This window comes from Lampetra fluviatilis, chromosome 4 (assembly GCF_964198595.1).
Source record: "Lampetra fluviatilis chromosome 4, kcLamFluv1.1, whole genome shotgun sequence".
In the NCBI taxonomy this organism is placed as follows: domain Eukaryota; kingdom Metazoa; phylum Chordata; class Hyperoartia; order Petromyzontiformes; family Petromyzontidae; genus Lampetra; species Lampetra fluviatilis.
In genome coordinates, this window is record NC_136278.1 from 2,546,100 (window position 1) to 2,571,501 (window position 25,402).

At 46.8% G+C, this 25,402-nt stretch overlaps 1 protein-coding gene across 1 annotated transcript in view; it reads right to left on the reverse strand.

Moving 5' to 3' along the window:
• Positions 1-4,265: 4,265 nt before the first annotated feature.
• The window catches only part of LOC144931377 (prominin-1-A-like), a 41,161-nt gene continuing 20,024 nt past the window's right edge, over positions 4,266-25,402 (reverse strand). The window contains exons 6-24 of the mRNA XM_078855182.1: positions 23,008-23,071; positions 21,520-21,609; positions 19,826-20,022; positions 19,295-19,369; positions 18,615-18,678; positions 17,636-17,795; positions 16,163-16,315; positions 15,654-15,777; positions 14,062-14,165; positions 13,393-13,477; positions 12,810-12,956; positions 12,595-12,663; positions 12,335-12,409; positions 9,812-9,865; positions 7,371-7,451; positions 6,481-6,549; positions 5,711-5,800; positions 4,696-4,811; positions 4,266-4,371 (exon numbers count right to left, since the gene is read on the reverse strand). Coding sequence (XP_078711308.1) covers positions 4,302-4,371; positions 4,696-4,811; positions 5,711-5,800; positions 6,481-6,549; positions 7,371-7,451; positions 9,812-9,865; positions 12,335-12,409; positions 12,595-12,663; positions 12,810-12,956; positions 13,393-13,477; positions 14,062-14,165; positions 15,654-15,777; positions 16,163-16,315; positions 17,636-17,795; positions 18,615-18,678; positions 19,295-19,369; positions 19,826-20,022; positions 21,520-21,609; positions 23,008-23,071 — 1,887 coding nt within the window. The 3' untranslated portion in view covers positions 4,266-4,301. The remainder of the gene's footprint in view (positions 4,372-4,695; positions 4,812-5,710; positions 5,801-6,480; positions 6,550-7,370; positions 7,452-9,811; positions 9,866-12,334; positions 12,410-12,594; positions 12,664-12,809; positions 12,957-13,392; positions 13,478-14,061; positions 14,166-15,653; positions 15,778-16,162; positions 16,316-17,635; positions 17,796-18,614; positions 18,679-19,294; positions 19,370-19,825; positions 20,023-21,519; positions 21,610-23,007; positions 23,072-25,402) is intronic.

The window sequence follows — 25,402 nt, forward strand, 5'->3', positions numbered from 1 at the left end:
TGCTTAACCTCTGCAAATCACAAGCATCTTCTGTGTGTCCAAGCTCTGAACTGCATCGAGCACGTGACTGGGGATGTTGCTGTGTAATGGTCCCGCATCACAGCACTTGCCCCAAAACTCTGCTGAGGTTATAAGGGGGATCTTTGACTTTGTAATAAACATACGAGAGGTACGTAACCTACGGACCGCGACTTCATTTCATGCAGCCCATGGCCACTTGAGTGCCCTACATGGCCGCGCTAATCGGGTATTGGCGAGGAAATATTTTTTGACCGTGGCACCGTTTTACTTTTCGCTTGCTCAGTTCTCTTATGTCTCTCTTGTGTCAGTATTTGTAAGGACCTCTGGCGAGATGTAGAGATTAGCTAAGGTGCACGTTAGAGTTCTGCCAAAAGTTTTTTTTGTAAGTGCTATTTGGCAATCGGTTAAGGAAATAGTTTCGCCAAACTCTGCTTGTATAATTATATAATCAATGGTGCACATTGCGTTACATTTAGTGTTCCGCTAAACGTCGCATTGCGTTTTGTACAGTGCCACTTCCTGCAATTAAAAAGAGGAACTTTCGCGGTGCATTTCAGGCCGGCCAGCAGCAGTAGCAGCACACCTAACCAGGGCCAATGCAGTGTGTTTATTCACAAAGTGCATTCACATTGGGCTTCCTACATTCAAAATAATATATTAAAAGCAAGTCATAAGCTTGACTCGTTTTCACGAGCACCCATGTCACATTCGGTGTGCTGACAGTAAAACACATTAGTTGCGGTTATATTGCCATCAAAAGGAAAAATAATAATGAGTTGGGCTACCAAGCAAATGTAGAAATGGTTCTGAGTCCTCTCTCTCACAATGGTATTGCGTCATTTTTGATCGTGGTGGGTGTCATGGAAACTTCACCTCACAATGCTGTTCAATTTGTTACGCGTGCAGTGTTTGTCGAACAAGAGGCCGCCAGAAACCGCAGACAATCAGCCAGAACCCGTTCCAACTGCCAATCGGGGGCGAGGGTAGTGTACCTGCGATGTGTCATCCCACACCTGGTGAATTTTCAGGTAACTTTTGGCAAATGTGGACCGTGCAGTGGGCACAACGATGGCCTGCACTTGCGAACGACACCAGGGGCTCTCTACAACGTCCACTGTGAAGCAGACGGCATTTGTTTGGTCAATACACCCCGCAGTGTTAATCGGGGCGGCCGACAGAGTTTGAACCTTGGGACGGCTGAGAACGAGTGGCGAAGTCGCTACCGCTAGGCGGCCCAATTCCCCTTTTAGCCGACGGCTTTGCAAAAGGACAGGTATCGAACCGTGCAATTCGTTGCTTCGAATACACGAAACGCATGATTGCACGCAACACCAAATGGTAATTTCATTATCGCTGACATTAATCATGTACTGCATTTAAGCGTGCTCTGCAAATATTGATTAAAGGGAGAATATTCGGTATCTCAGTTCATAGACACCCCCCCCCCAAATCCTTTCCCCATTGTAGCCCACGTACAGTAGTACGAAGTGATTTAACCTACAAGGCATGGGACAGCCCTCGTCTAGCAGTAGATTGACAAAAGCGAGCTGAATATGAGCAATGGCTCTACGCCTGCCCCACTAGAAGTCTGTACGTGTGTGTGTGCGTGCGTGTGCGTGTGTGTGTCTGTGCGTGTGTGTGTCTGTGTGCGTGTGTGTGCGTGTGTATGTGTGTGCGTGTGTGTGCGTGTGTGTGCGTGTGTGTGCGTGTGTGTGTGTGTGTGCGTGCGTGTGTGTGTGTCTGTACGTGTGTGTGTGTGTGCGTGTGTGTGCGTGTGTGCGTGTGTGTGTGTGCGTGTGTGTGCGTGTGTGTGTGTGTGTGCGTGCGTGTGTGTGTGTCTGTACGTGTGTGTGTGTGCGTGTGTGTGTGTGTGTGTGCGTGTGTGTGTGTGTGTCTGTACGTGTGTGTACACGCGAACAGTTAGTGTGTCGATCTACTGCTTGGGCGAGAGCTTTCCCTAACACCGTGCCAGTTGTGGGGGGTTATCGACCATACTTCACATCTCTGGTCATTGCAGGTTTGTTAACGTGGGGTGGGGGGGGGTATACCGTAGATGTGGGAACAGAAAGAGCACAGTACAATGGATTCTGCTGCACTGCCCGCTGTTGTCCACAACATGAGCCCACATCATCTCTAACGCGCGCGCACATTTCACGATGCACAAGAGACCGCTCCCTGCAGCGCAAACACAGTTCCCGTGACTTTAGATGATGGCAGGCCACGCTGTGCCGCTTTCCCGACATGCCACGATGTTATTACTACGAGTGAGATATCACATGTTGCTGCTGACAAAGGTAAGTGATACATTTGCATGCATGTTCTGTTTACGTGACAAACCTTACTAAATGGCTTTGTCGGGTGGTGGCGGGCTTAACGGCACATTTATATTTACGCGATCTCACTCCAAAACCTGTATTGTGGATAGTATTTGTCGCGAAAGCCTACGTGTTACAAAGCTGGGCGTTAATGCCTTTTCCAAACATTGTAAAAAAATAAGGGGGCATTTATTGTCTCTCTATTACGAATGCTAAACCCAGCCGCAAAGAACGAACGTATCACAAACGCAGAAAAAAAATCCAACAGGACGGACGCAACGACAGGAAAACATTAACCTGAAGCAGGAATAATAAAGCACGAAGATTTGTCATGCTATGCCAGGGCTGTTTGAATAGTTTACTCAATTGCTATAGAGTAAAACGTCACATATCGGCCTTGACCAATTAACACCCAATGCATAAATTATGGTGTAAGGGTTATTTTCACGAGTTCACAAATATGAGCTTTTCACATTCACTGCCTACAGCTCAGTCTCCAGCAAGTCAGATATGCGACGTTGTACTGTAATTGTTCCTGTATTATACTATTCGTTTGCATTCAAAATAATAATAATGGTATTCTACTCGTGAACAACAAAGTGTGCCATCACTTTACGGACATTGTACAAGCTGAAAAGACTGCACAAGCTCCATTCATGGAAATCCACACGTGATGTCATACAATTTTATTACATTCAACATTATTTAATGATTGGTATCGGCATACGATCTTTCGTAATAAGTCAAGTAAAATTTGAATCTACTCAAAACGTGTGCTGAATCTTGTCTCCCCATTAGATCTTCGGTTCGTCCATGCGAGTTATCAGCTGCTTGAATCAAGAACAAACAGGAACCATCAGGAATTACATTTAACTGCGTGTGAAAATTACCACCTGACACAGCAATGCGCTCGAATAATCACATTGCCATCAAGATGGGCCCCCATTTACGCCACTCACCCTCACAGATCGTGGATTAGCAATCAGGGGCCAATCATCGACGCAGTTCAATTCAGGACTTCCACTCAACAGTAACAGTCCATTGATTATCCACGGAGACAATCATACAACGCTTGGGTAGCACCAATCCACAGGAACCACCCAGTCGGCTCAGACGCGCTGGGCAGAGTTCCACATTTGCCGCCACCGCTCCCCCCCCACCCCAATTATTCATTAGCGACAACAAAAAGGCCCATTTTGGAGCCGGCGACATTAGTTCCAGTCAAAGTCACTGATGAGCAGGTAAAGCCAGGCGTGCAGGAAAAGAGGACAGAAGAAAGAGCACGTGTTAAATTTCGATTTAAAGCTTTCGTGACTGCAGGGATTCATCTTCTTGGTTCTTTCGGTAAAGTCACGTAGAAGGGAAATAATAATAAAATAATAAAAATATTCTTTTCCTTTATTACTTCCCTTCTACGTGACTTTACCGAAAGAACCAAGAAGATGAGCACGTGTTAAGCTCACCAAGTGATGAACGCACGCTGAGCAAGAGAAAATACAACTTTCTTAGACAAGGTGGATAAGACAATCGCGAAGCAGCCACGGTATCACGCGGAGCAATTGACAAAATGAACACCGGTGACCCCTGCAACGCCCATAGATGCGTTGACCCATTTCTAGATTGAAAACTAATTTTCATTAGAACTGCTTTTTTTATCCCTCCGATTAGCACGGTTGGCTACGTACGGTGGTGCGAAAAAAGTTAAAGATAACAAAGACAAAGATCCCCCATAGAGCCTTCGCAGACTGTTGGGGGCAAGTGCTGTTAGCGAGTTCAAAATACGCACGTACAGACCCCCCCCTCCCCCGCATCTGTGCAGATTCGTGTGCACGAGCGTGGAATGCGTTTCAATTCGAGGCGCTCCGTGTTTTATCTCGGGTGACACGTGGAACCTCGTGCTCCGTGTCTAAGAGAGGTGAACTTGACATGTCAGATGCAAACACTTACCTTGCCGTGGGAAGAGTTTTAAGCCATTTTATTACCCTTGTCGCCATTTTTTGCACGTGGTAATTTGTGAGCTGAAGAATTAACGGATCTGATGGTGATAAAATATGACGTTTTAATGTAACGTTATATTGGGGTTCTTTTTGCTCCAGCTTTTAGCTTGTGAATTCACTATTTGAATCGTCTAAAACAGATCTCAACCCATCATCCTTCTGGGGTTGATAAAATTGGTGCCACTTTGTGGGGAAATCAATTGTGCTTGTCCTATGGAAATGTTTGCCCCTGTCACAGGAATGTGGAACTTCCACCAATGGCTCAGGGATGTAAAAATCACTTTGACTTGAATGCTTTGAAGTGAAATCCCTTTACAGCAATGTGTCACACACAGAACCCCCAGACTAAAGACCGTGCTCACTCTGAATAGCTGTCTTCTGTGTCCATACGGCGATAGAACTTGGCGAGTTTCACGGCAAATATCACGCTGGGGATTAGGAAAATGGTGGCCCAGCCCAGGCCAAACCAGAACGAATTCTAGAACACACAGGAAAAAAGAAGACACTCACTGTCATGGTGGCACTGACATAGGTGAGACGATCTGCAGGTTCACTTATGAAATGCCATCAAAAATCTGCAAACGTTGAGGACTCGTAAAAATAAAGTGTTTTTATGAAGCCACTGATTTATGTGCAAGTCCACTGCAGTTGCAACTCTACGCGCGATATATGTAGTGTTCGCCGCTTTGAAGGCACGATCTTCCAAGCTGTTTTAGGATCACATGTAACTGGATGATAAATTTGTACGACAGCGTAAGAGTGTATAAAGCACGTACACGCACATGAGCACATAAGCATCGGGAAATGTCGACACTACGCACCAAACACAACTGTGTGCCGCAACGCGGCGGATGGATTTGTCTCCCGTCACACATTTGGACCGCAACCCTCTCACGTGGTACCGTGGCTGGCTCGCTGGAGTTGCAATCCAGAGGTCACCCGGTTTCGACTCTTTCTAAAATCCCCTCGCCTCTATCCACACGGCAGTTTAAATGGGTGCGGCACAGTTGCATCGATTGGCGGGTCATGTGCGGTGGGGTGAAGCGTGGGGTACTCTGTTTATTCGGTGTGGAAGAGTTGGTCAAATACCCTTTGGGGGGGGTTCCTCTACTCGAAGCGATTCCCACCATGAGTTGTGTAAGCGAGTAATTTCTGGGCTAAACCTTGATCTCTTATAAAGTGTCCTTCATTGCAAGGCCCGAGGGCCACTGGCGGCCTCTGGCATGCGGCCCCCAACAATACACACCACGTGACAACACCCCCATCGTGACGTCACGATGGGGGGTGACCCTCACACACTGGTGAAGATGTCCCCCCCCCCCGCCTTCTCTGAAAACGAGTGAAGAACACGGTCTTATCACGTCGCACTTTGCTCACCATCGAGTTCACAAGGTACTTGCATCCGATTAACTCGATGGAGTCGATCAAGTTCGCCAGAGGCTTGCATGGCGCCAGCTTGTTCATGACCTAGGGGACACGGGATCACGGTCTGCGTCAATATTCACGTCGAAGTCCAAAAGTTCCGCTGTGAAAAACAACGCTCGGCTCGTGAACACGAGACACCAGGAGGGAGGTGACAGGCGATACGCCGGTGCAGGGAATGCATTGGTAAGTCTGAAAAACTCCAAACAGCTAAGGAAAATAAACAAGTCGGTGAGAAGCAGAATAACTCCCTCTTGAAAAAAGAGTCTAGTGACTCATGAGGCTTTGCTCGATAAATGCATGTAATGAAACAATTATTACAATTCAATCGCATTTAGTGGAGAGAACAGATTCAACGTGTGAAATCATCTCCAGTCATGAAGGAAAATGTGTTCCAGACGACGAACGCCTGCATGTGTTGTGGTGCTTAGGGCGTTGTTGTTCACGTGGGGAACACGGTAAAGTTCACCCACAACATCTGGGTCTGTTCAACGACCTCCTCCTGCCAGCGAACCTTCAACTCTTCACGTGACCTCCAAGTGGCCGGGTGCAAGCGCCGTGGGGACATCACCGCCACTTGCTGGTGAATGGCGTCTGTTGTTGTTGTTTGTTGTTGTTGTTGTTGTTGGGGTGTATGGATCACTATTTGATGCGATGCACGTGGAGATGTGGAATGTTTTTAAACGTTTTAAGATAAATTAAATAATAATAATAAAAACACTTACCATGTCCCTCGACCAGTTAATGTAATCTTTTAGTAGACCTCTGACAGTGCCGAGGAGGTTTTCAATCGTCTTTGTGAAAAACAAAACGATGACAATGATATATGAATCACTGCAGTTTGTATAATGTTTTTTTTAGTTTAAACACATACTTTTAAAATGTTCATAGAGTACGACTGCCGTGAAGTCAGTTGTCAATTTGAGACTAAATTACATGACGTACCGATATATGTGGCTTTCACCACTTATGCTTAAGTGCTGGGCTGAGCATCTCTGCACAAGTGGCAGCCAATGAACATCAGGCTGGCCAACATCAACCACCAGCGGTGACCGGCCACTTTATGCAATCGAGGTGGTAACGTGAACCTCTTCATGCCGCCAGTTCCTGAAGAAGCTTCCGGCACGTGGAATAAAACGTCGGGCAACGCGTGGTACGACCCGTAGACAATACAGATGGAGAGTAGGTCGCCTTAAATCAGCATCCATTAAAGGGAGCGCTGTAATTGAGGGTGTTTACTTATGGCCCACGGTGGGAATTGTGATTGGACCACCCATTAAAAGAACAGCGACGATGCTCTTCAAAATCAAAGTGATTCAGCCAATACCATCCGGTTACAATGTGGCACTTTTCCCACACGCGCGACGACAGCCAGACACGCTTTCATCACATCGCCCTGGCGAGTTTACCCAGCGTTGGTTATGGGAACATCGGCACGGTTTCGTCCGAAAATCCGGACGAACAAGAAACATCCGGAAACCTGCGAATGGGCCCCACTGTCGTAAGTTATTATCCTTGCGACTGTAAAGGGCACATCCAATCACAAGGGAAAGAGAGTTGGTTTAATTGGAAGATTCAAATAACGAACGGTCTGCGTCACGCACGATTGTCTTACCGCATTAATCAGCAGGGACCCGTTTTTATTGAGACTATTTTCAAAATTTCCAAAGTCGCGATTGATGTCGCCAACTTCAACCTGCAAAGATAACAGGTGGTTAACTCGCGCGCGCACGCACGCACACACACACAAACTCAATACCGTGCGGACATGTTTCATCGCGACTCCAGAAACTGCCTCTCCCTGTCCTCTCTCGCACCAAAGTAGAGGGAGCGCGCGATCCTCCGTGCACGAATCAACCCGAGTTAATCCAACTGTGGGTGTCACACGTCAACACGAATTTGCGACGCGTAACTTCAGCTCACCAGTCAGCATCCCCTCGGGCTCTCAAGTCAACGCCGGTGAACCTCCCGTCAATGATGCAACGTGGTATCCACCTCCATCTAAATCGTCACACTCCCTCCCCTTCTCGCCTAGTACGGTAAAGTCACGCTCCTGACTTCGAAATTAAATTCTGGGATGTAGCCGCGTTAATCGGGCAGATAAGTTGACAGCCAATCACCGTCGGAGCGCTCGATGCGACTTGGTACTTAATCTGCACAGCTCGCGCAAATTATTTTATCGTAATTTTGTTCGACTTGTGAAAAGTTATGGAGGTTTTTCAGTTTGCATTCGTTGCATATATACATTCACATTATCAATGTTATTCTTGGTTCTTTCGGTAAAGTCACGTAGAAGGGAAATAAAAAAAAAACAATTACATTCTCACGACGTTTCGACTGCAACACAAGCAATCGTCATCGGGTGTGAAATCCACAGCAAGAAAAAATGCAGCAAGAAAATTTGCTGTGGATTTCACACCCGATGACGATTGCTTGTGTTGCAATCGAAACGTCGTGAGAATTTTTATTGTTTTATAATTTTTTTTTTATTTTCCTTCTACGTGACTTTACCGAAAGAACCAAGAATATGAATCCCTGCAGTCACGAAAGCTTTAAATTGAAAAATTATCAATGTTGTTATAATTTGTATTAATTTGCCATCTAAGTAGAGCCCATTAACACGGTACTATCATTAAGTGATGACACCTCCACAGAGACGTAAGGATCTCCCTCCCCCCATCATTATTTAATCTTATTTCCAGGCTGAATCTGAACAAATCATGAGATTATTATAGGGGTAATGATGCTCATTTGTTCCAATCCTGAGTCTTTGGTGGGATGTCTGTATGTACCAGCCCAGCTCTGTAAGCAAGCTTATCCTATGCAGTTTTAGACCGGCGTTCCTTGTCCAAGCCGGCACAATCATATTCTTATTCTTAGGGGGTTTTTTTCGGTAAAGTCACGTAGGTAAAACATCAAAATTAATTACCTACGTGACTTTACAGAAAAAACCTAAGAATATGATTCCTTGCAGTCACGAAAGCTTCAAATCTAGACACAATCATATTAGCGACTCATCACTAAGCTCGGCGACTGCAATGAGCCTCACCTTATACAGGTGTTCTCATCCGTGGCCACGCCTGTGAAGACGGCTAGAGGTTGGTCACTTTGTGTGGGTTGGAGGGCGCGAGCTGGTTTCGTTGGGTATGTGGACATCACACCCGGGATGATTTGCTGGGGCGGTGTGGCCCACTCCGCAGGGAGTGGGGTAATTTGGGAACAGCTAGATTTACTAATTAATTCAGGGAGAGCTCTCCGCTTATATAATGGGCGTTGGGCCAGAGGACCAGAGGTGCTGGGTGAGCTGGTGCCGTGGGTGCAGCTGGACAGCTCCCTGCTGTACTTTAAGCAGTTTTTTATTATTTTATTTTGATAACTGTTACATTATTTTAATTAAGGAATACCTGATGGACTAGTGAACCTGCTGTGGCCGCTGAACCTCACCCCCCTCCTAACACAGGAGACTCACGCTTAAAAGCCACAAGCCGCCAATGCCAATCGATTGACCATTGCCATTCATTACCCTTGGGGCATGGAATTCAACCGGTGGCGTAGCTATCTAATGTGCAGGCCGTAACATCTGTACCGAACCCCATGGGCTGCAGTGGCACAGAAGCGAGGCTACAAAGAGGGAAAGGAATTTGAAAGGGAGGTCTCTCTCATTGCATAGATTGCACCGCTAACCACGCTACTGAATTTCAACAACCCCCACCCATATCATGGAAACCTTTTCGCAAATATCAAAGTATGAAAAATAAGAATCGGTTTTACCCTTTCTGGCAGGCTGTCTCTGGTGCAGGCCAATTCGTTTCAAAGATCATGCAATTGTCAGCAAAGCATGTCTGTTAGCATGTTGAAGTATGTGTGGTTATTCCTTTAAAAATTTATTAATTTGGTGTTTGAACAGAATAATTTAAATGCATAAAGCGCCCTCAAACAATCGTTCTCATGGCGCTTAACACCTTTTTTATTACATTCCCATCCAGCCACCCATAATGTTACAGTTGTTGACAACTCTGTTAAACTGGAAGCTGCAAAAGACACGCAACAACTTACCTTTGTTTTATTAGCCTCGTCCCTTAGATACTCGATGTTTCTTTTCAATTCATCCTGTTAAAAGGGGACAAAAATCCCGTTTAGTAGTTGTATGTGTATAGTTATGTAATAGATCTGTGGGATCAACATCTCATTTGCAACGGGGAGTTGGCAAGAGGGCAGTATTTAAGTCACATAAACAAATCGGCAGATACCACCAATGAACGATACACTAGACAACAACACCTCGTTTAAGAAAAACTAAACATAAAAATTACCAAATGTGAATATTCTAGTAAATATAGCAGGATAAAGTAACGCATTCATTTCACGCAAAATGGTATAGAACAAATTGAGAAGTTATAAAATGTTTATGAAAGTATCAGGCGCGGTTCGTCCACTGGGGGCGTTGGGTTGCCGCCCTACCAAGCCGCTAGAGGCGAGAAATCTTATTTCTAATAAAAAAAAATACTTTTCTAGAAATTGTTTTGTTGTGTTTAAATATATTAGTTGATTATTTCAACGTGAATTGCCTAACGAAGATAACATTTTAAGTAGTTAGAAACCGCTGCTGCAACACTACAGTCTGATTTGTGCCTCGGGGCGGCTGTGAAGGCGTCCGAGTGAGATATTTCCCCCTTCAGTCATTGCGATTATCAGCTCCTAGCATTGTAGCCACGCCGTTTGAGACTTGCATCCCACTGGGATTTTTTGCACATTTTTGTGTACGGTGCTTTTTATGCAATATTTTACTGTCTTTTCTTGGATTTTCTGTTTGCACTCAGTTACATATTCACTTTAAGATGTTTTTTGTTCATGTTTTTGTTTTTTGTTTGTTGCGGTTGCACCCGATTCAAGAGCCGGATGGCTCACAGGGCTATACCTAATAAATGAACTTGAACTTGAACATTCAGGACGATGAGAAGGGGCCCGTGGCTGTGATGACACGATATCACGACTCGAGGTTGCGCTGTGCAAATGTGGTAGTGTCACGGCTTTTGGCAGTGTCAAAGGCGTTGCGGAGTGTGGACTTAAGGATCATGGGGACAGTATTTGAGCATGCATATATACAAACACACACATAACTTCAACCGAGAAGATGGATTCAAATTGAGCAATCATTGGAAAGATGTGATTAACCATGTTAATGACATGTTAATGATATGTTAAACCTCAACCGCCACTCTCCACCCTCCACCACCCGTCTTTTAGTACCACCTGTCTTTTCGTACCACCTTGACCTACCTGGCTCCACCCACACCCCAAACCCCACCCCCCCATCCTGCACCCATCCCCCTTGGCTCCTCCCCCCTATATATTAATGCCCCATCACAAATAACTCCCACTACAGTTATTTTGCTGTGCCTTTTACCACCTGATGAAGGAAGCTTGTGTTGCCTCCGAAACGTCGTGATTTATTATTTTATTTCTATTATTTCCATTATTTATTTTTATTTTTACCTACGTGACTTTACCGAAAATAAACCTAAGAGTAGTATTTGAGCGCTTTGTTGTTTAGTTTCATATTGTTTACGAATGCCTACCGTTGGTAGATAAGAGAGTGACATCATCTTTCACGGAAAGGCCAATAACATGACGAGGTTTGTCTTAATGAGAACACCGTCTTTTTCAGAGGTCACTCACAACAGCCCCACCTAGTGGACACGTCACGAGCCGCCAATGAAAAGTATTTCTAGATTTTAAGCTTTCGTGACTGCAAAAATTCATACTCTTAGTTTTTTCGGTAAAGTCACGTAGGTAAAAAATGAAATTAATAAAAATCAAACAATAAAATCACGACGTTTCGGAGGCAACACAAGACTCCGTCATCAGGTGGGACCGTCACAGCAAATCTGGCTGTGACGGTCAGATTTGCTGTGACGGTCCCACCTGATGACGGAGACTTGTGTTGCCTCCGAAACGTCGTGATTTTATTATTTTTATTTTTATTAATTTTAATTTCATTTTTTACCTACGTGACTTTACCGAAAGAACTAAGAGAATGAAACGTATGCCCATGGAGGGAACAATCAGAATCCGAGATTTATTTCCCCAGTAGAGCCCATTGAGACGAGAAGCCATTCTTCAATTTTGTTGTTTTTTGGTTGTTGCAAAAATTGGCAAGCGCCAATTATTTCAAAGTGACAATAAACACGTCACGTGGTCAGTATGGTGGAAAACCTGCTCCTTTGACAGAATCTGAATCTTTATTTGTTCTGGAGGAATCCGAGGAGCTATGAAGATCTTTTTTTTTCCAGCTGTCCAGTCGGGGCGGTCAACGAGTTATATCAATAAAAACAATGCAGAAAACGATATAACAGCAAGTAGAACTAGTCACGCGGGATAAATACTTTAATGTAAACAAGGGAGAGAAGTATGTGATCTCACCCAAAATAACCTCTATTACGGATAATATTGGTCACGAGAGCCTGCTACGTGTTAAAGTACAAATTGCACGAGTAGATCAATTCCTGCAGATTTGTCAACACCAAATGTGAGCTTGAACAAGGCAGCAAAACAACAACAACAACACAGATTCATTACCAGTTTTTCTTGCAAGGGCACCACTTGTTGTCTGTCCATCCGTTCCAGATTATTTGCCGAGTCGTTAATGGCAGACTGCCGAAATCAAAAGAATTTGCGTTAGCAACGAGCGCATCGCCAACGTGAAAACCACACAACGCGCATGCCCGTTGTTACAATAACTACGGCGATTACAAGGGGCAGGGGGGGGGGTGAGGCGGGGGGCGAAAATTTGATGAGAAATACCCGTAACGCTCCAACCGCGCGCTTGTTCCACTTACGTTGCTGGAGATGTTTCTCAACTCCATCGCGAATTGAGACAAGTTCAGTTTCACCACACCCTTGTCGATCTGCGAATGGAAAGAGAGATCGCGACAACTGTGACCGTGCGTACACGACACACACGTGTAGAGCGACGATACGGTGCGTCTCTGACAATACACAATGGTGGAACACACTCTCACCTGGTTAATGAAGCAAATTAACAATAACTTACCTCTGTGAAAAATGTGGAAAAGTTGATGTTGTTCAAGCCATTGTCAGAGAAGTTTTTTAAGCTCTCCTGCCCTGCAGCATTCAGAAGCTTGATGTCACTGAATGACACGTTCATCTTTTCTAGTGCTTTATTAAGATCCCCCTCGTACTGTGGGGTAACAAGAGCGAGACTTATTACACACTCACAATGACGTCGTAGCCGTCCATCACACTGACTCGATGGTAGAAAAACATTAAACGTCGATATTGACTTAGTTTTACCAAACAACTCTGGTCTTTGTGAAGCAAATGATAAACAATCACCCGTTTCAATACTGTATTGTATTTATAAATGTTAGCTTAATGATTTCGCGGGACCACCTTGTATCGTACCCTAACATTTTTCGACCACGAGTATGAAAAAGAACCCTCGATAAAATTACGAACCGGACACAAGTACGACGATCGGCCTACCCAACCCCCCCCCTCCCCCCGTTTACAAAATGTCACTCCATTTTTTAGCAAAATTGTGATCCACGGACGTTCCAATCTCAACCACCCACTCACTGTTCGAATGCACACGGCACAAAAACATTCATCACTACCTTCGTGATGTTCAGGTAGTTGTCGAGGTTGTACTGCGTCTCCAAATTAAGCACGCTGTAAGTGCCACCGTTCTTAGCGCAGCCACTAGAGAAGGAGACAACAGCTGTCAATTTCTCCGCGACACGGGCAAGTGAACGGCAGCGAACTCCGACATGCTCGACATGATGTCCGACGTTTTGATCCACGCACCCGCACAGCCTCGTCAATAACTGAACTCACCGACTCAACTTTCTCCCTCGGTCACGAAACATCGGCGGCGGCCGCTGTTACCGCCGGACGTTGCCGATCGGCTCGGCTCTCCGACGCTGCCGCCGTCGCCGTGCCCGGCTCGTCATCGGTACCGGGCAGCGGCCAACGTCGCCGTACAAATCGAGGGAGAAAGCGAGCGGCTCGACTCGGTTCCCGACAGAGGGCTCCTCCGCGCGTTGCTCGCGCGCGCGGAGTGACACGTGGGGAGACACGTGGTAGCCGAACTACGCCGCTGCGCGACCCCAAAAGGAAGACGCGCGTCCGACGTTTAAAAAGTAAATGCCCCCGACGCGACCGATGTGACCTTTTTTCCGCGTGCGGGCGGGCAAATGGTCGGCGACGCGGCGAGTGGCGGTGGCCGTGGGCGCGGGACGGGCGCGCTCACGCACTCGCGCTCACGCACTCGCGCACACGCTCACTTGTATATGTCCAGCGTGCTCACGCTGCCATTCATGTTGAGCAGCCGTAGAATGATAGAGTTGTTTCCCGTAGGGATTCCTGGAAATGCCATCGAGTCCGCGAACTAAAACACAAAAAACAAACACAGCAAAAGAGGAGTTGCGAGGCTATATACGTACCACGTACAACTTTATTTATTTGCTGACTATGTTTAGGCAAGAGAAAGAAAGAAAAACATAGTCCAAAGACATATCTTGCCTTTCAGATTTGTTCTCGAGTAACAGAAAAAATAGCAGCAGCATCGGCTAATATAAGGAAACACCTACAATACCATAGTTCAGCCCTGCAATTCCTTGCTCAATGCCACTGCTGGAGAAACAGCGGCGTCAAGAAGGTGTTTTAGAGACCCCCTCTGGAGAGGTAGGATCACCCACACTTCACTCCACTACAAAGCGCCGTGCCGATTGACTATGGATGCTGCGGGAATAAAAAAAAAAAAGTTTACGTAAATAATAATAAAAAACATCAGCAAAATATCTTCAAAACATCTGCCAAATGGTTCTCAGACACTTATTTTTCTTGGCAATGAAACGCCTGTGGCTTGCTGTGTCTTTTTTGATTGTCACAATCACCACATATATGCCTTCACATTTTTATGCCATGTTTCCAAAGAGAATAAATCAACACATACATTGCTAAATGCTCCCTTTGCTCGTGATCTTCCTTGCTACATGGAATGACATTGCTACTTGGAAACAGTGCTGAGCAGACCAGTGACAAAAATTCGATTAATTCAACGGTAATGTATGTATGATGAACTTCTCTCAACGGTAATGTATGTATGATGACCTTCTTTCGCACCGTATGCAGTTGACCGTGCTAATTGAAGGTGCAAGGGAAGGACAACAAACTAAACACAACAAAAATGTTTCTATCTAGAGGGTGGCTCGTCCAAAAGTGCCAAAGGCTCTATTTTTCCATGCATTTTATCGAATTATTTTACTTTATTTTAGGGTCCCACCAGGGTCGGATTAATATTCTGTAGGCCCCTGGGCTACAGGTCCCGTGAGGCCCACAGTAATAGTTTAAAAAGGAAAACAAAGTTAAAGAAAAACATTTTTCTTTTTTACAAGGCTAACAAACAAATAAAATTCGGTATTCACAAACGAAATAACTTTTCACTTCATCTCTGGAGGCCCTCCAGCTGGCGAAGGCCCCTGGGCTGCAGCTCCTAAAGCCCCCACGCCTTGATCTGGCCCTGGGTCCCGCTTATTCCCACAATGTGCAGATCTGTGTGGAGGGATATTGGACCGTACTTCACCATGTTGGTCAGTGCCGGTCGGTGAAAGTTGGGAGCATGTAAGTGGGAACATAAGTACAGCACAACAATAGATTTTTTTCTACAAAACAGACTGTCAACATATGACACCTGTTTCATGCGTGGTGGTCGCCAATCCCAAAAATATCCAGGCAAAAGCCTGCTTAGCTTCCAAGATCTGACGATATTGGGCGCATTCCGGGCGATTTGGTCTTCGGTGGTTTTAAATCTCACCATTATCATTATTATTGTGATGAAAGCATGATTGATTACAAAGGTGAATGCACAAAGCACCTTCAGGAAGTCCTTGCTGGCAAGGGGCTCGCACAGCAGCTTGTGGACGTTCCCGAAGGAAAAGAAGAGAATGGTCACCAAGATCATGAGGATCCACGAGAAGATGAAGCTCAGGCCAACGGAGCTACGGGGGGGGGGGGCAGCAGAAATGGTGACTCGGTTGGTTTCGCCAAAAAAATCTAAGGGCAATTTGCGTGAACGACGCGATACAAACCTAAACATCAGTATTATTATGAATAATTATTATGGCACCACGTGCACTTTCTGGAAGAAGAAAAATTGTTGAGAGAAAAAAATAGAAGGACTTATATTTCTCCAATAAAGCCAAGTGCTGAAATGTTAACTCAGTCAGCTGTGTCGTGCTCAGCAGCGGCTTACAGGGGGGTGGGGGGGGGTTCTGATCTTCAAGAGGCAGGATATGGGGGTGGCCAGCGTTTCTAAGGGGTCCATATAAATCAACGACAATAGAAAATTATCGCAGTGTTTTTATTACAAATGCGAGGACTCACGCCATCAGGAAGGATCCCCCGCAGTTTGAGGCACAGCCGCGGTCGACGGGACCCTTATGTGTGTCGTAGCCACACGTGCCGAACAGCAGGCCCAGGATGTTCATGAGGCAGATGGCGAGTATCATGCAGCAGAGTACCACGCCGGCGATCCATCTGTGTGCGCATGTGCATGTGTGTGTGCGCGGGTGTGCGTGCGCGTGTGTGCGCGTGTGTGTGTGTGCGTGTGTGCGCGTGTGTGCATGTGCGTGCGCGGGTGTGCGTGCGTGTGTACGTGTGTGTGCGTGTGTGTGCGCAGGTGTGCGTGCGTGTGCGTGCGTGTGTACGTGTGTGTGCGTGTGTGTGCGTGTGTGTGCGGGTGTGCGTGAGCGGACGGAGGAGAATAAACGTCAAAATTGCAGCGCCACTCCGCTAATCTGGCAGGAGCTTCTACACGCGCACGTACAGCTTTTGTCAGTCCAATGATATCTGATATTTATTGGTCTTTTACGGAATCCGATCGATAGCGTTAACGTGGTCAATGGTAGAGAAAACCTTTCCTAAACCCTGCATGTTCCCATTATTTGTTCCCAGTGATCTTCCCAATGATGGATGCTGAACGAGGGCCTCCTCATGCCTGCATCGGTCGCAAGGGTTTTTTGACCATTTTCCACCACACTGATCAGTTCAAAGTGGGGTTGGTGAAGGCAGGGAGCATAGGCGCAGAAGCATCGCAGTTTCGACCAACAGTGGATGTTGCTGCTCCACCCTCCACTGGCTATATCGGAAGGTAGCCATCCAGCCAAGCCAAGCGCTGTCCAGGCTCCACCCTGCTTTAGCTTCGAAGATCTGACGAGGTCAGGTACATTCCGGGGTCAATTGGTCACAGGTGACTGTGACTTCATGGTTATAGGAAGCGTTTGCCAAGGAAGGACGCGAAGCCGCTCATGCAGACACAGCTGGCAACGTGCCTCGAGTGAGTGAGTGAACACCAAAGTCGTCATTTGCACGGGGTCGATGCCGTGGCTTTTGTAACCGCCATCGCCACCCCGAATGAATGCATAGCAATGATCATAATAATACATTAACATATGAATGGCGATAGCTGAGGCGGATCTGTATTCAAGCAGAGCCACGGAGATTAAATTTGAGGACACGGTACCATACTTGTATTCACGCGTCTTAGCAGTGGTGACGTGGCCCCAATGTTCGCAGTGACAGGGCCCAAGCGGCCTAAGCGGCCCAAGCTATAAAGCGAGAGGCCTGAGTTGGATTCCCACTAACATCAGTGGCGAGCGACATCTGAACCGGTCTTGAGGCCCCCTCCTTTCAGCATGGTGAAGTATGGCCAAACAACCGCCATGATCAACACTGCAGCGTGGAAAGATGTCTTCACACAACGGTAGCTACAATTAAATTTACAGATGTCTTTTTTTCCACGCCAAAAAATACACCTAAACTCATTTCCTCAAGGGGTTGTGAGTGTGTGCGACTCACCGGTAGTGCTCATAATCTGGAAACTGGTTGAGCGCAGGAGTGATGCTGGTGTTTATGGAATTGATTTGAACGCTGAAGTTGGACTGTAAAAACTTGTCGAAGATATCTGTCCGGATGTTGGATACGGTGACGTTGATGTTATCCAACTGTTTCTGAGCGTCTGTGGGGTGGAGAGAAACGGCAGAGCAATTCATATTCTTTCACGACTTAAAAAAAAAAGATCACAAGTCATTGCGTTGACGATGGACGTCTGTTAGGAAGAGCTTCGTTGCTCATCAGATTCCTCCAGTCTCTAGATTCTAAAAAAAAAAACTAGGACTGCCAACACCTGATCATATGGCGCATTTGGTAACCGAAGGGTTTCCTGGATCAAACGAGTTAAACACGGATAATGCACAGCATATGGATATTGGGCCATGGAAACATGCGTGTTGTTTTCATAACGCGAATTGGATAGAACGCGATGATGAATGTATCACAGGGAACACTTTTTTTAAAACGCGGATGCGAATTGGATATAACGTGATCGAGTGAACAGAACTAAGTCGCGCGAGTAGAAATTAGTGGTTGTACCGCTGCCTCGGCGTAACATCATCACACAAGGCATTGGGATGCTGCTGGATGCTTCTGGATGCTACCCATTGCGTTGAGTCTGCATTATCCACAAATATCTGTGGCAAAACATGCAACACAAATATCGTTTGATGATAATGTATGCTCCGTCTTTGAAACTGATTGGCCGACACCAGAGACAGGCTCCTTTATGGCCTAGTCTCACCAGTCTCAGACTAGAGAACGCCAAAATGCGAACACAGCACAAGCAGCGATGGAAATACCAAAGACGTTTGTCCCCCCGACAAAAAAAAATGCATTGGCTACGTGCGGTGCGAAAGAAGTTCCACACGCATACACGTGACACACAACTCGACAGAGCAAGCGTTACACATCCGCGCTGTGAGCGCCACCCCTCTGCTCGTACCTGCCACTGCAGCCCCCGTCTCGTTCTTCACTCGCGACGGGATGTCGGCGATGGTTTTGTTCCCCTGTGGTGGAGACAAGCGGCAAGCCAGTCGGGTTCACATCAAACAACTGGCAAAGCGTGCAAAGTCTTTTGCATTCTCAAACAAAAAAACACGGGGAAAAACACGCATTTGCATTGTGAATTTCACAATCATTTCCAAAAAATTACATTTTTTTAAGCCCCCAACCGCTCCACACTATGATTATAAAACAAGGCTTTCCACCCGGCATGTCACAATTTCCCCCCCATCACGATTCGATGAGTCGTCGCGATTCAGGATCACAATACAGTTCAAGAATTGGCCGTTATTTTGCGTTTTGCAAAAATGATCACACGCGAAACACCAATACTTGCGGGCATGGTTTGATGGGTGTATCATGTACAGAGCAATCGATTCCTCTATGATAATAATCGATTTAAGTTGTTGCACGTTGAGTAAACCGTTAAACACGTTGCTGATAGCGCTGACAAAAGTTGAGGAGTGATGTGGTTAAAGAACAACAATCGTGGAATAACCCCAAATTTACACGAACAATGTGAACATGTGCTAACGCATACTGCATTATCAGTTGGAGGGGACACGGATGTGCCCACTGGCTGTGAACTAGCGCAAAGTCCAGTGCCAAGGGTTTTCCTACCTCCAGCACCAACGCGCTGATGTTGGTCTTGAGAGCAGAGTCCACCGATGCAATTTGTTCGGACAGATTCGCCATCTGTAAATTATAAAACAAGTCATTTACATCCAGAGGCTCTGTGGTAAGCACGCTGCGCTACGAACCCACTGACCTGAGTGTGATTCTCAACCATGGTTATCATACGTGGAGATATCCACACAGATCCTGTGCACCACCGCAGCCCCCTCCTCCCCCCCCCTCCACGTGGTGAAGTATGGGCAAACAACCCCCATGACCGATATGGCATTGGGGGCGGGCGGGCAGGGGGGAGGGGTTGGCGGGATGGCTCACCAAAGCATTACACGCTACCGCTCAACGGGAACCAACTAGGACGCGCGTTTCCATCGTGTGCGTCACTGCCAGTTCAGGCGTCACCACTACTCGGCACAAATCCCCAAACCCTCGGTAGCGTTCGGGCCCACGTACGGCGGTGGGCCGACGCAAAACGGGGCTGTGGGCGATGTCGTGCGGCTTCGGGGAGTATCGGGCACCTACGTTGCTGAAGTTTCCGGCGATGGAGAGGTCGGTCAACTTGGCAGAGGTCGCGGCGCAGTTGGGCCCACACGCGCCGAGGATCGCGCTCAGATTCTGCCGCTCTACTTCAAGGGCCGCGGAGAGCTTGGCGACGCCGCTCAGTAGATTCCGCTGAGAGCTGTCGACGTTTTGTAACGTGGCCGAAATGTTCTGCATCTCTGGAAAGGGTAGACGTGGGACACGTGAGCATGTTGTATGTAAAAGACGAAGATCCCCCAAGTGTAGCCTTAACAGACTTTCGGGGCAAATGATGTTAGCGAGCACCTCTGAAGGCCGGCACGGGACACGAGGGGCGAGGGGTGTGGGTAGCCGGCACCACGCCCGGCCGCCTTTGTCTCCCCAGTGGCGATTATTTTACACACCGCACCAGCTAATCATTTGAGGCTGATTAGAGTTCGGGGGAGGCCCACGACCAGTTCAGATAATCGTCACTGGTGTTGAACATGAGCAGCAACTGAACTCGGGTCGCCGGGTTCGTAGTGTGCGAACTGCTACACCACCGCTCCCCACATGCCACATGTATACACGCGCGCACAATTGCGTGGCCATTTTCTGCATGGGCAGGCGCTCGCGAACGATGTGCTGAACTAATGCGTGACTGAACTATAAAACATTATTTTTGGTTTTACCTGGTAAGGCCCCCTGAGCTGTGTAACCCTTTTGCAGAAGGGACCGACACCACAAACGACAGCTCAACGAAGTGGCTTATCACTTGGGAATGTAAAGCAGCCAAATACTCTAAACACGTGATGTTGATTCTAAATGTGGAGGGAAAAACCAGAGGGCCCGGAGAGAAATCCACCCGACCACGGGGAGAGACATGAACAGCTGGAACATAGCCGTTAACGCTTAATAAACTTAATACACTGATTGCGTGGTGGATGATCAATAAGCCAAAACATCCTGAAAATCCAATACTCAGCTCTGTCCATCCGTCTATTCTCTGTAACATGAGGTCACAGAGTAACTCCTGTAAACATTGACCAATAAGTGTGAAGTAAGTGTTGAAGTCGCGATGCTATGAGGGATTTTCCCCCGTAGAAAACCGCACGAATCGATTCAAGCGCTACAACCAAAACGTTACTATAAAATCCAGCGATAGAGGTATGATTTTGAGCCACGTTGATGACGTCGCGTTCCACCGCGTGGGACGTGACGTCATAGGGTGTGGTGTCATTGCCCGAATCCATTTCGCGGCTCGGAAAGTAACATCGTTGCTCATGAAATGCTGGACTTGTGAGGACGATTTACAAAGTTAAGGAGCATTTCAGAACCGGCGCACACGCACGAATATCCCTCCTCGTGACCAACTACTGTCACGCGCGTGCAACGTTCAGCCAATTAATTAAAAATGTGGACAGGTGAGCCGTGAAAAGGTAATACCGAATGACTTTTTTTCAATTTAAAATGAGCAGTTATTCACATCCCATTACATTCTTTTAAACAAATGCACTATCCGTTCGTACGGACCATGCCCGAGTTTGAAAAAATAATTTCTGAAACTCATTCCCGAGAATTCCGAAATACATCCATGCCGTAGATAGTTCAGAGGGCCGAGGCCATCAGAGAAGCCCTTAAATTGCTGGCACATTTGGGCGATAAAACTTCCTCTCCTTCTCACCCGCAATGCAGGCGTGCACCAGTTTGGCACTTACTTTCGTACAGAGCCAAAGCCCTTGACTGCAGAGGTCTTGCCTGATCGCCGATGCTTGTCTGCAAAGATCCACCGACCGTTGAATCGATGGCTGACGACAGAAAGGACACCCGCAGTAATGTTGGGGAAATGTGCGTATGGTTCAAAGCACGCAAACGACAGGCGGCAATGTTTAATCGAATATATTAGAGGACGAGGCGCTCGAAAGACCTTGCCGAATCGTGGCCGTGAATGCAGTGGCTGTCCACAATACGTCATTTTGAAAACCGTACAGGCGTAAGCAATTTACACACGAGAAGTACTTTCTTTTACGCAAGAGACAGTAGCGTCATGTCGAAAGGATACATGATGCGATGTGTAATTATTGCACGGTTATACGATTGTGATTACAGTACTGTTTCACGAAACGTTTTAACCCCGTGGCACATCGCGAGAGGGGGCCAAGATTAGCGGGGAAGGGAAGGAATTGCTGGGACGGAAATCCCCAAGACAACGAGACGCGCTGCGGGAATTAAGGAGCGACGGGCAGGAACAGGAGGAGGAGAAGGAATGGCCGGGCCAAGGAGCCGTCCATAAATGACGTCACGCACATGGGGGGGGGGGGGGGTCAGACATATGTGACGATGTGTGACGAGGGGGGGGGGGTGGGTTGAGAAATGTGACGTCAAATCAAAATGCGCAACTTTAAATAAATATAGACAACACGTTCTACTCAATTAAATTGACTTTTTAATAAATGTTTTCTCCTACAACATCAGAGTGCAGCGCCACATTAAATACGCACTACAATGACAATAGTTTAAAGCGATTTGAAGCATGTTTTTTTTTGGGGGGGGGGGGGGGGACAGAGCTTTGTGACGTCATATTTGAGGGGGGGGGTCTGATTTCTTGTGACGCCGTGTGACGAAGGGGGAGGAGGGTAAAAAATCGTCCAAAATCGGGTGACGTCATTTATGAACGGCCCCCAAGATTGGCAGCGGTGATGATGATGATGAGAGGAGAGACGAGTGACCGAGAGAGTGAGCGAGAGAGTGAGCGAGAGGTGGGGGTTTACATGAAGCAAAATTTTAAAAAAAAATTACGAAATGATCAACGAAGCAAAGTGCCGACTACACGGAGCATCTTCTTGTTTCCACTGATCGTAAAAAAAGAGAGACGAGAAAGGGAGGGAGCGAGCAGAAGTGAGCTGCAACGGAGGAGAAGCGTCTGCTTTCACAGTGGGCGGGGATTCCAGATTACGCGACATTTTAGGCGCGCAATTTTCAGGAGGCTTGAACTGATTCACATATTTATTATTGCTATCACAGCAACCTCCTCAAATGGACGTGGTGCTTTTCCTACTTGTTTTAAGCGTACGGTATTCCTAAAACGGAAGTCAACAATTCGCACGGGCACTTGACGAAAATTCTCAGCAATCATCGGCCTCTTGAATTTCTTGTTCAGACACAACAAAAAAACATCACGTTGACCAGTGTTGGTGTTCACTCACAGGATAGCTGGCCCATAACGAGACCCGAAAAGGTGCCGTACTGGTTCAAGATGTCGTTTCCTTGCTGCAAAGGCAAGAGGACAGGGCACGTTTGATATGATCAGTGACACATTTCAGACTTGTTCAGAACAAGATAATTGTTTTTTTACCCTTCCATCTGGTAACAAAACTGACACCTTTTTTACAAGGAGTCATGTTTGCATAGACCACAATACCTGCAGTCATCTGGTCCAACCCATGTGAGACTAGGCTCTAAGGAAAGCTGTCTCGGGTGTGGACAAATCAATTTCAAGGACAGTGCACATTATCAGAGTTATGTTTTTTGTTTGCATTATAACTGCAGGTATTGTGGTCTATGCAAACATGACTCCTTGTAAAAAAAGGTGTCAGTTTTGTTACCAGATGGACGGGTAAAAAAACAATTATCATATTTTTTACTGGCAAATGAGGTTCCAATGGTTGTTCAGAACAAACCCACAACAGCCGCATGCAGCTCACACGGTCACCATTTATCAACGTTTGGGTCCCAAGCTGCAGTAGCGCGTGCAACATGCACCATTATGCTTGTCCCCTGTAATCAATGCATGCAGCTCTCTCTCTCTCTGTTAATCTACTGCTGGATGAGAGCCTCTCCACGCCGTGCGGTCACTGGAGGTTATTTGAACGTATTTCACCGCGCTTACAATTGTGTGGGGGCAGTGTAGGTGAGGCGCATGGAAGTACAGTACAACAGTGGATTTTGCTGCAATGCCCTCTGCTGCCCATAATGTAGCCCTGTAGCAGCCTGTAACACCTATGGTGCCCAATGGTTACCCATACACGTACAGTACCGTACTGTACATGCTCAACCATGTCGCGATACGATGGTAACGGGGCGCATGCCAGATGATTGGTCAGACTTCAAATAACCTAACCGCATGCCTATAGGGCCGTCCATAAATGACGTCACGCGATTTTGGACGATTTTTGACCCCCTCCCCCCTCTCGTCACACGGCGTCACCAAAAGTCAGACCCCCCCCCCTCAAATATTACGTCACAAAGCTCTGCCCCTTCCCAAAAAATAAACATGCTTCAAATCGCTTTAAACTATTGTCATTGTAGTGCGTATTAAATGTGCCGCTGCACTCTGATGTTGTAGGAGAAAACAATTATCAAAAAGTATATTTAATTAAGAAGAACGTGTTGTCTATATTTATTTAAAGTTGTGCATTTTGATGTGACCTCACATTTCTCACCCCCCCCCCCTCGTCACACATCGTCACAAATGTCTGACCCCCCCCCCCCTGGGTGCGTGACGTCATTTATGGACGGACCCTATGTCAACGATGTATAAGATGTTTCGTTTTGAGATTACTGGGAAGGAATTAGTGGAAGGAAGGAGGAATTGAGTAATCCTGGGAGCGAGGGAGGGATGGAGATAGGGAGGGAGGGAGGGATGGAGATAGGGAGGGAGAGAGGGAGGGAGGGAGGGATGGAGATAGGGAGGGAGAGAGGGAGGGAGGGATGGAAGGAGGGATGGATGGAGATAGGGAGGGAGGGAGGGATGGATGGATGGATGGAGGAAGGGAGGGGGTCTCCTTGTGCCGATCTTGGGACAGAGCGGGTCCGAGCCATGTCAGTGGCCGTGAGGAAACGAAGAGCGGCACTGGCCCAACACCGTAGCGGTGACACTGCCATGAGGGTGGACGATGAGCTGCCCGTTGGAATGGGATCGCGTGGCAGAGAGGGGCTTTCACGGATGTACACGGTGGCGATGAACTGTAAAGGAGCACGGCCACTCAGCCCAGCCCATCCCACCACGAGCCGTAACGAGCGTGGAGGCAGGGGAGGTGCCTTGCTCTCCCTCCACTGTGGCCAAAGCTACGAGTTGGGACCCACTTGAGAACTAGCATGGGATATATTTCGATTTAAAGCTTTCGTGACTGCAGGGATTCATCGTCTTGGTTCTTTCGGTAAAGTGACGTAGAAGGGAAATAATAAAATAATAAAAATAAAACATCATAAAATACAATTCTCACGACGTTTCGGCCACAACGCAAGCAGCCGTCCTCAGGTGAAGAACAGGTCTGTCGGAAAGACAGCGTCTGAATGAACACCACCAAGCTTGGCAGCTTATATTTAAGCTTGGTTATGGGAGGAAGGGCGCCTTGACAAAGGAATTTGCATATTGACAAAGTAATTTGCATAATTGTATTTTATTATGTTTTATTTTTATTATTTTATTATTTCCCTTCTACGTGACTTTACCGAAAGAACCAAGAAAATCTAGTTACTACACCACTGATAATGTAGTTACTACACCACTGATAGTGTAGTTACTACACCACTGATAGTGTAGTTACTACGCCACTTCTAATGTAGTTACTACACCACTGAAAGTGTAGTTACTACACC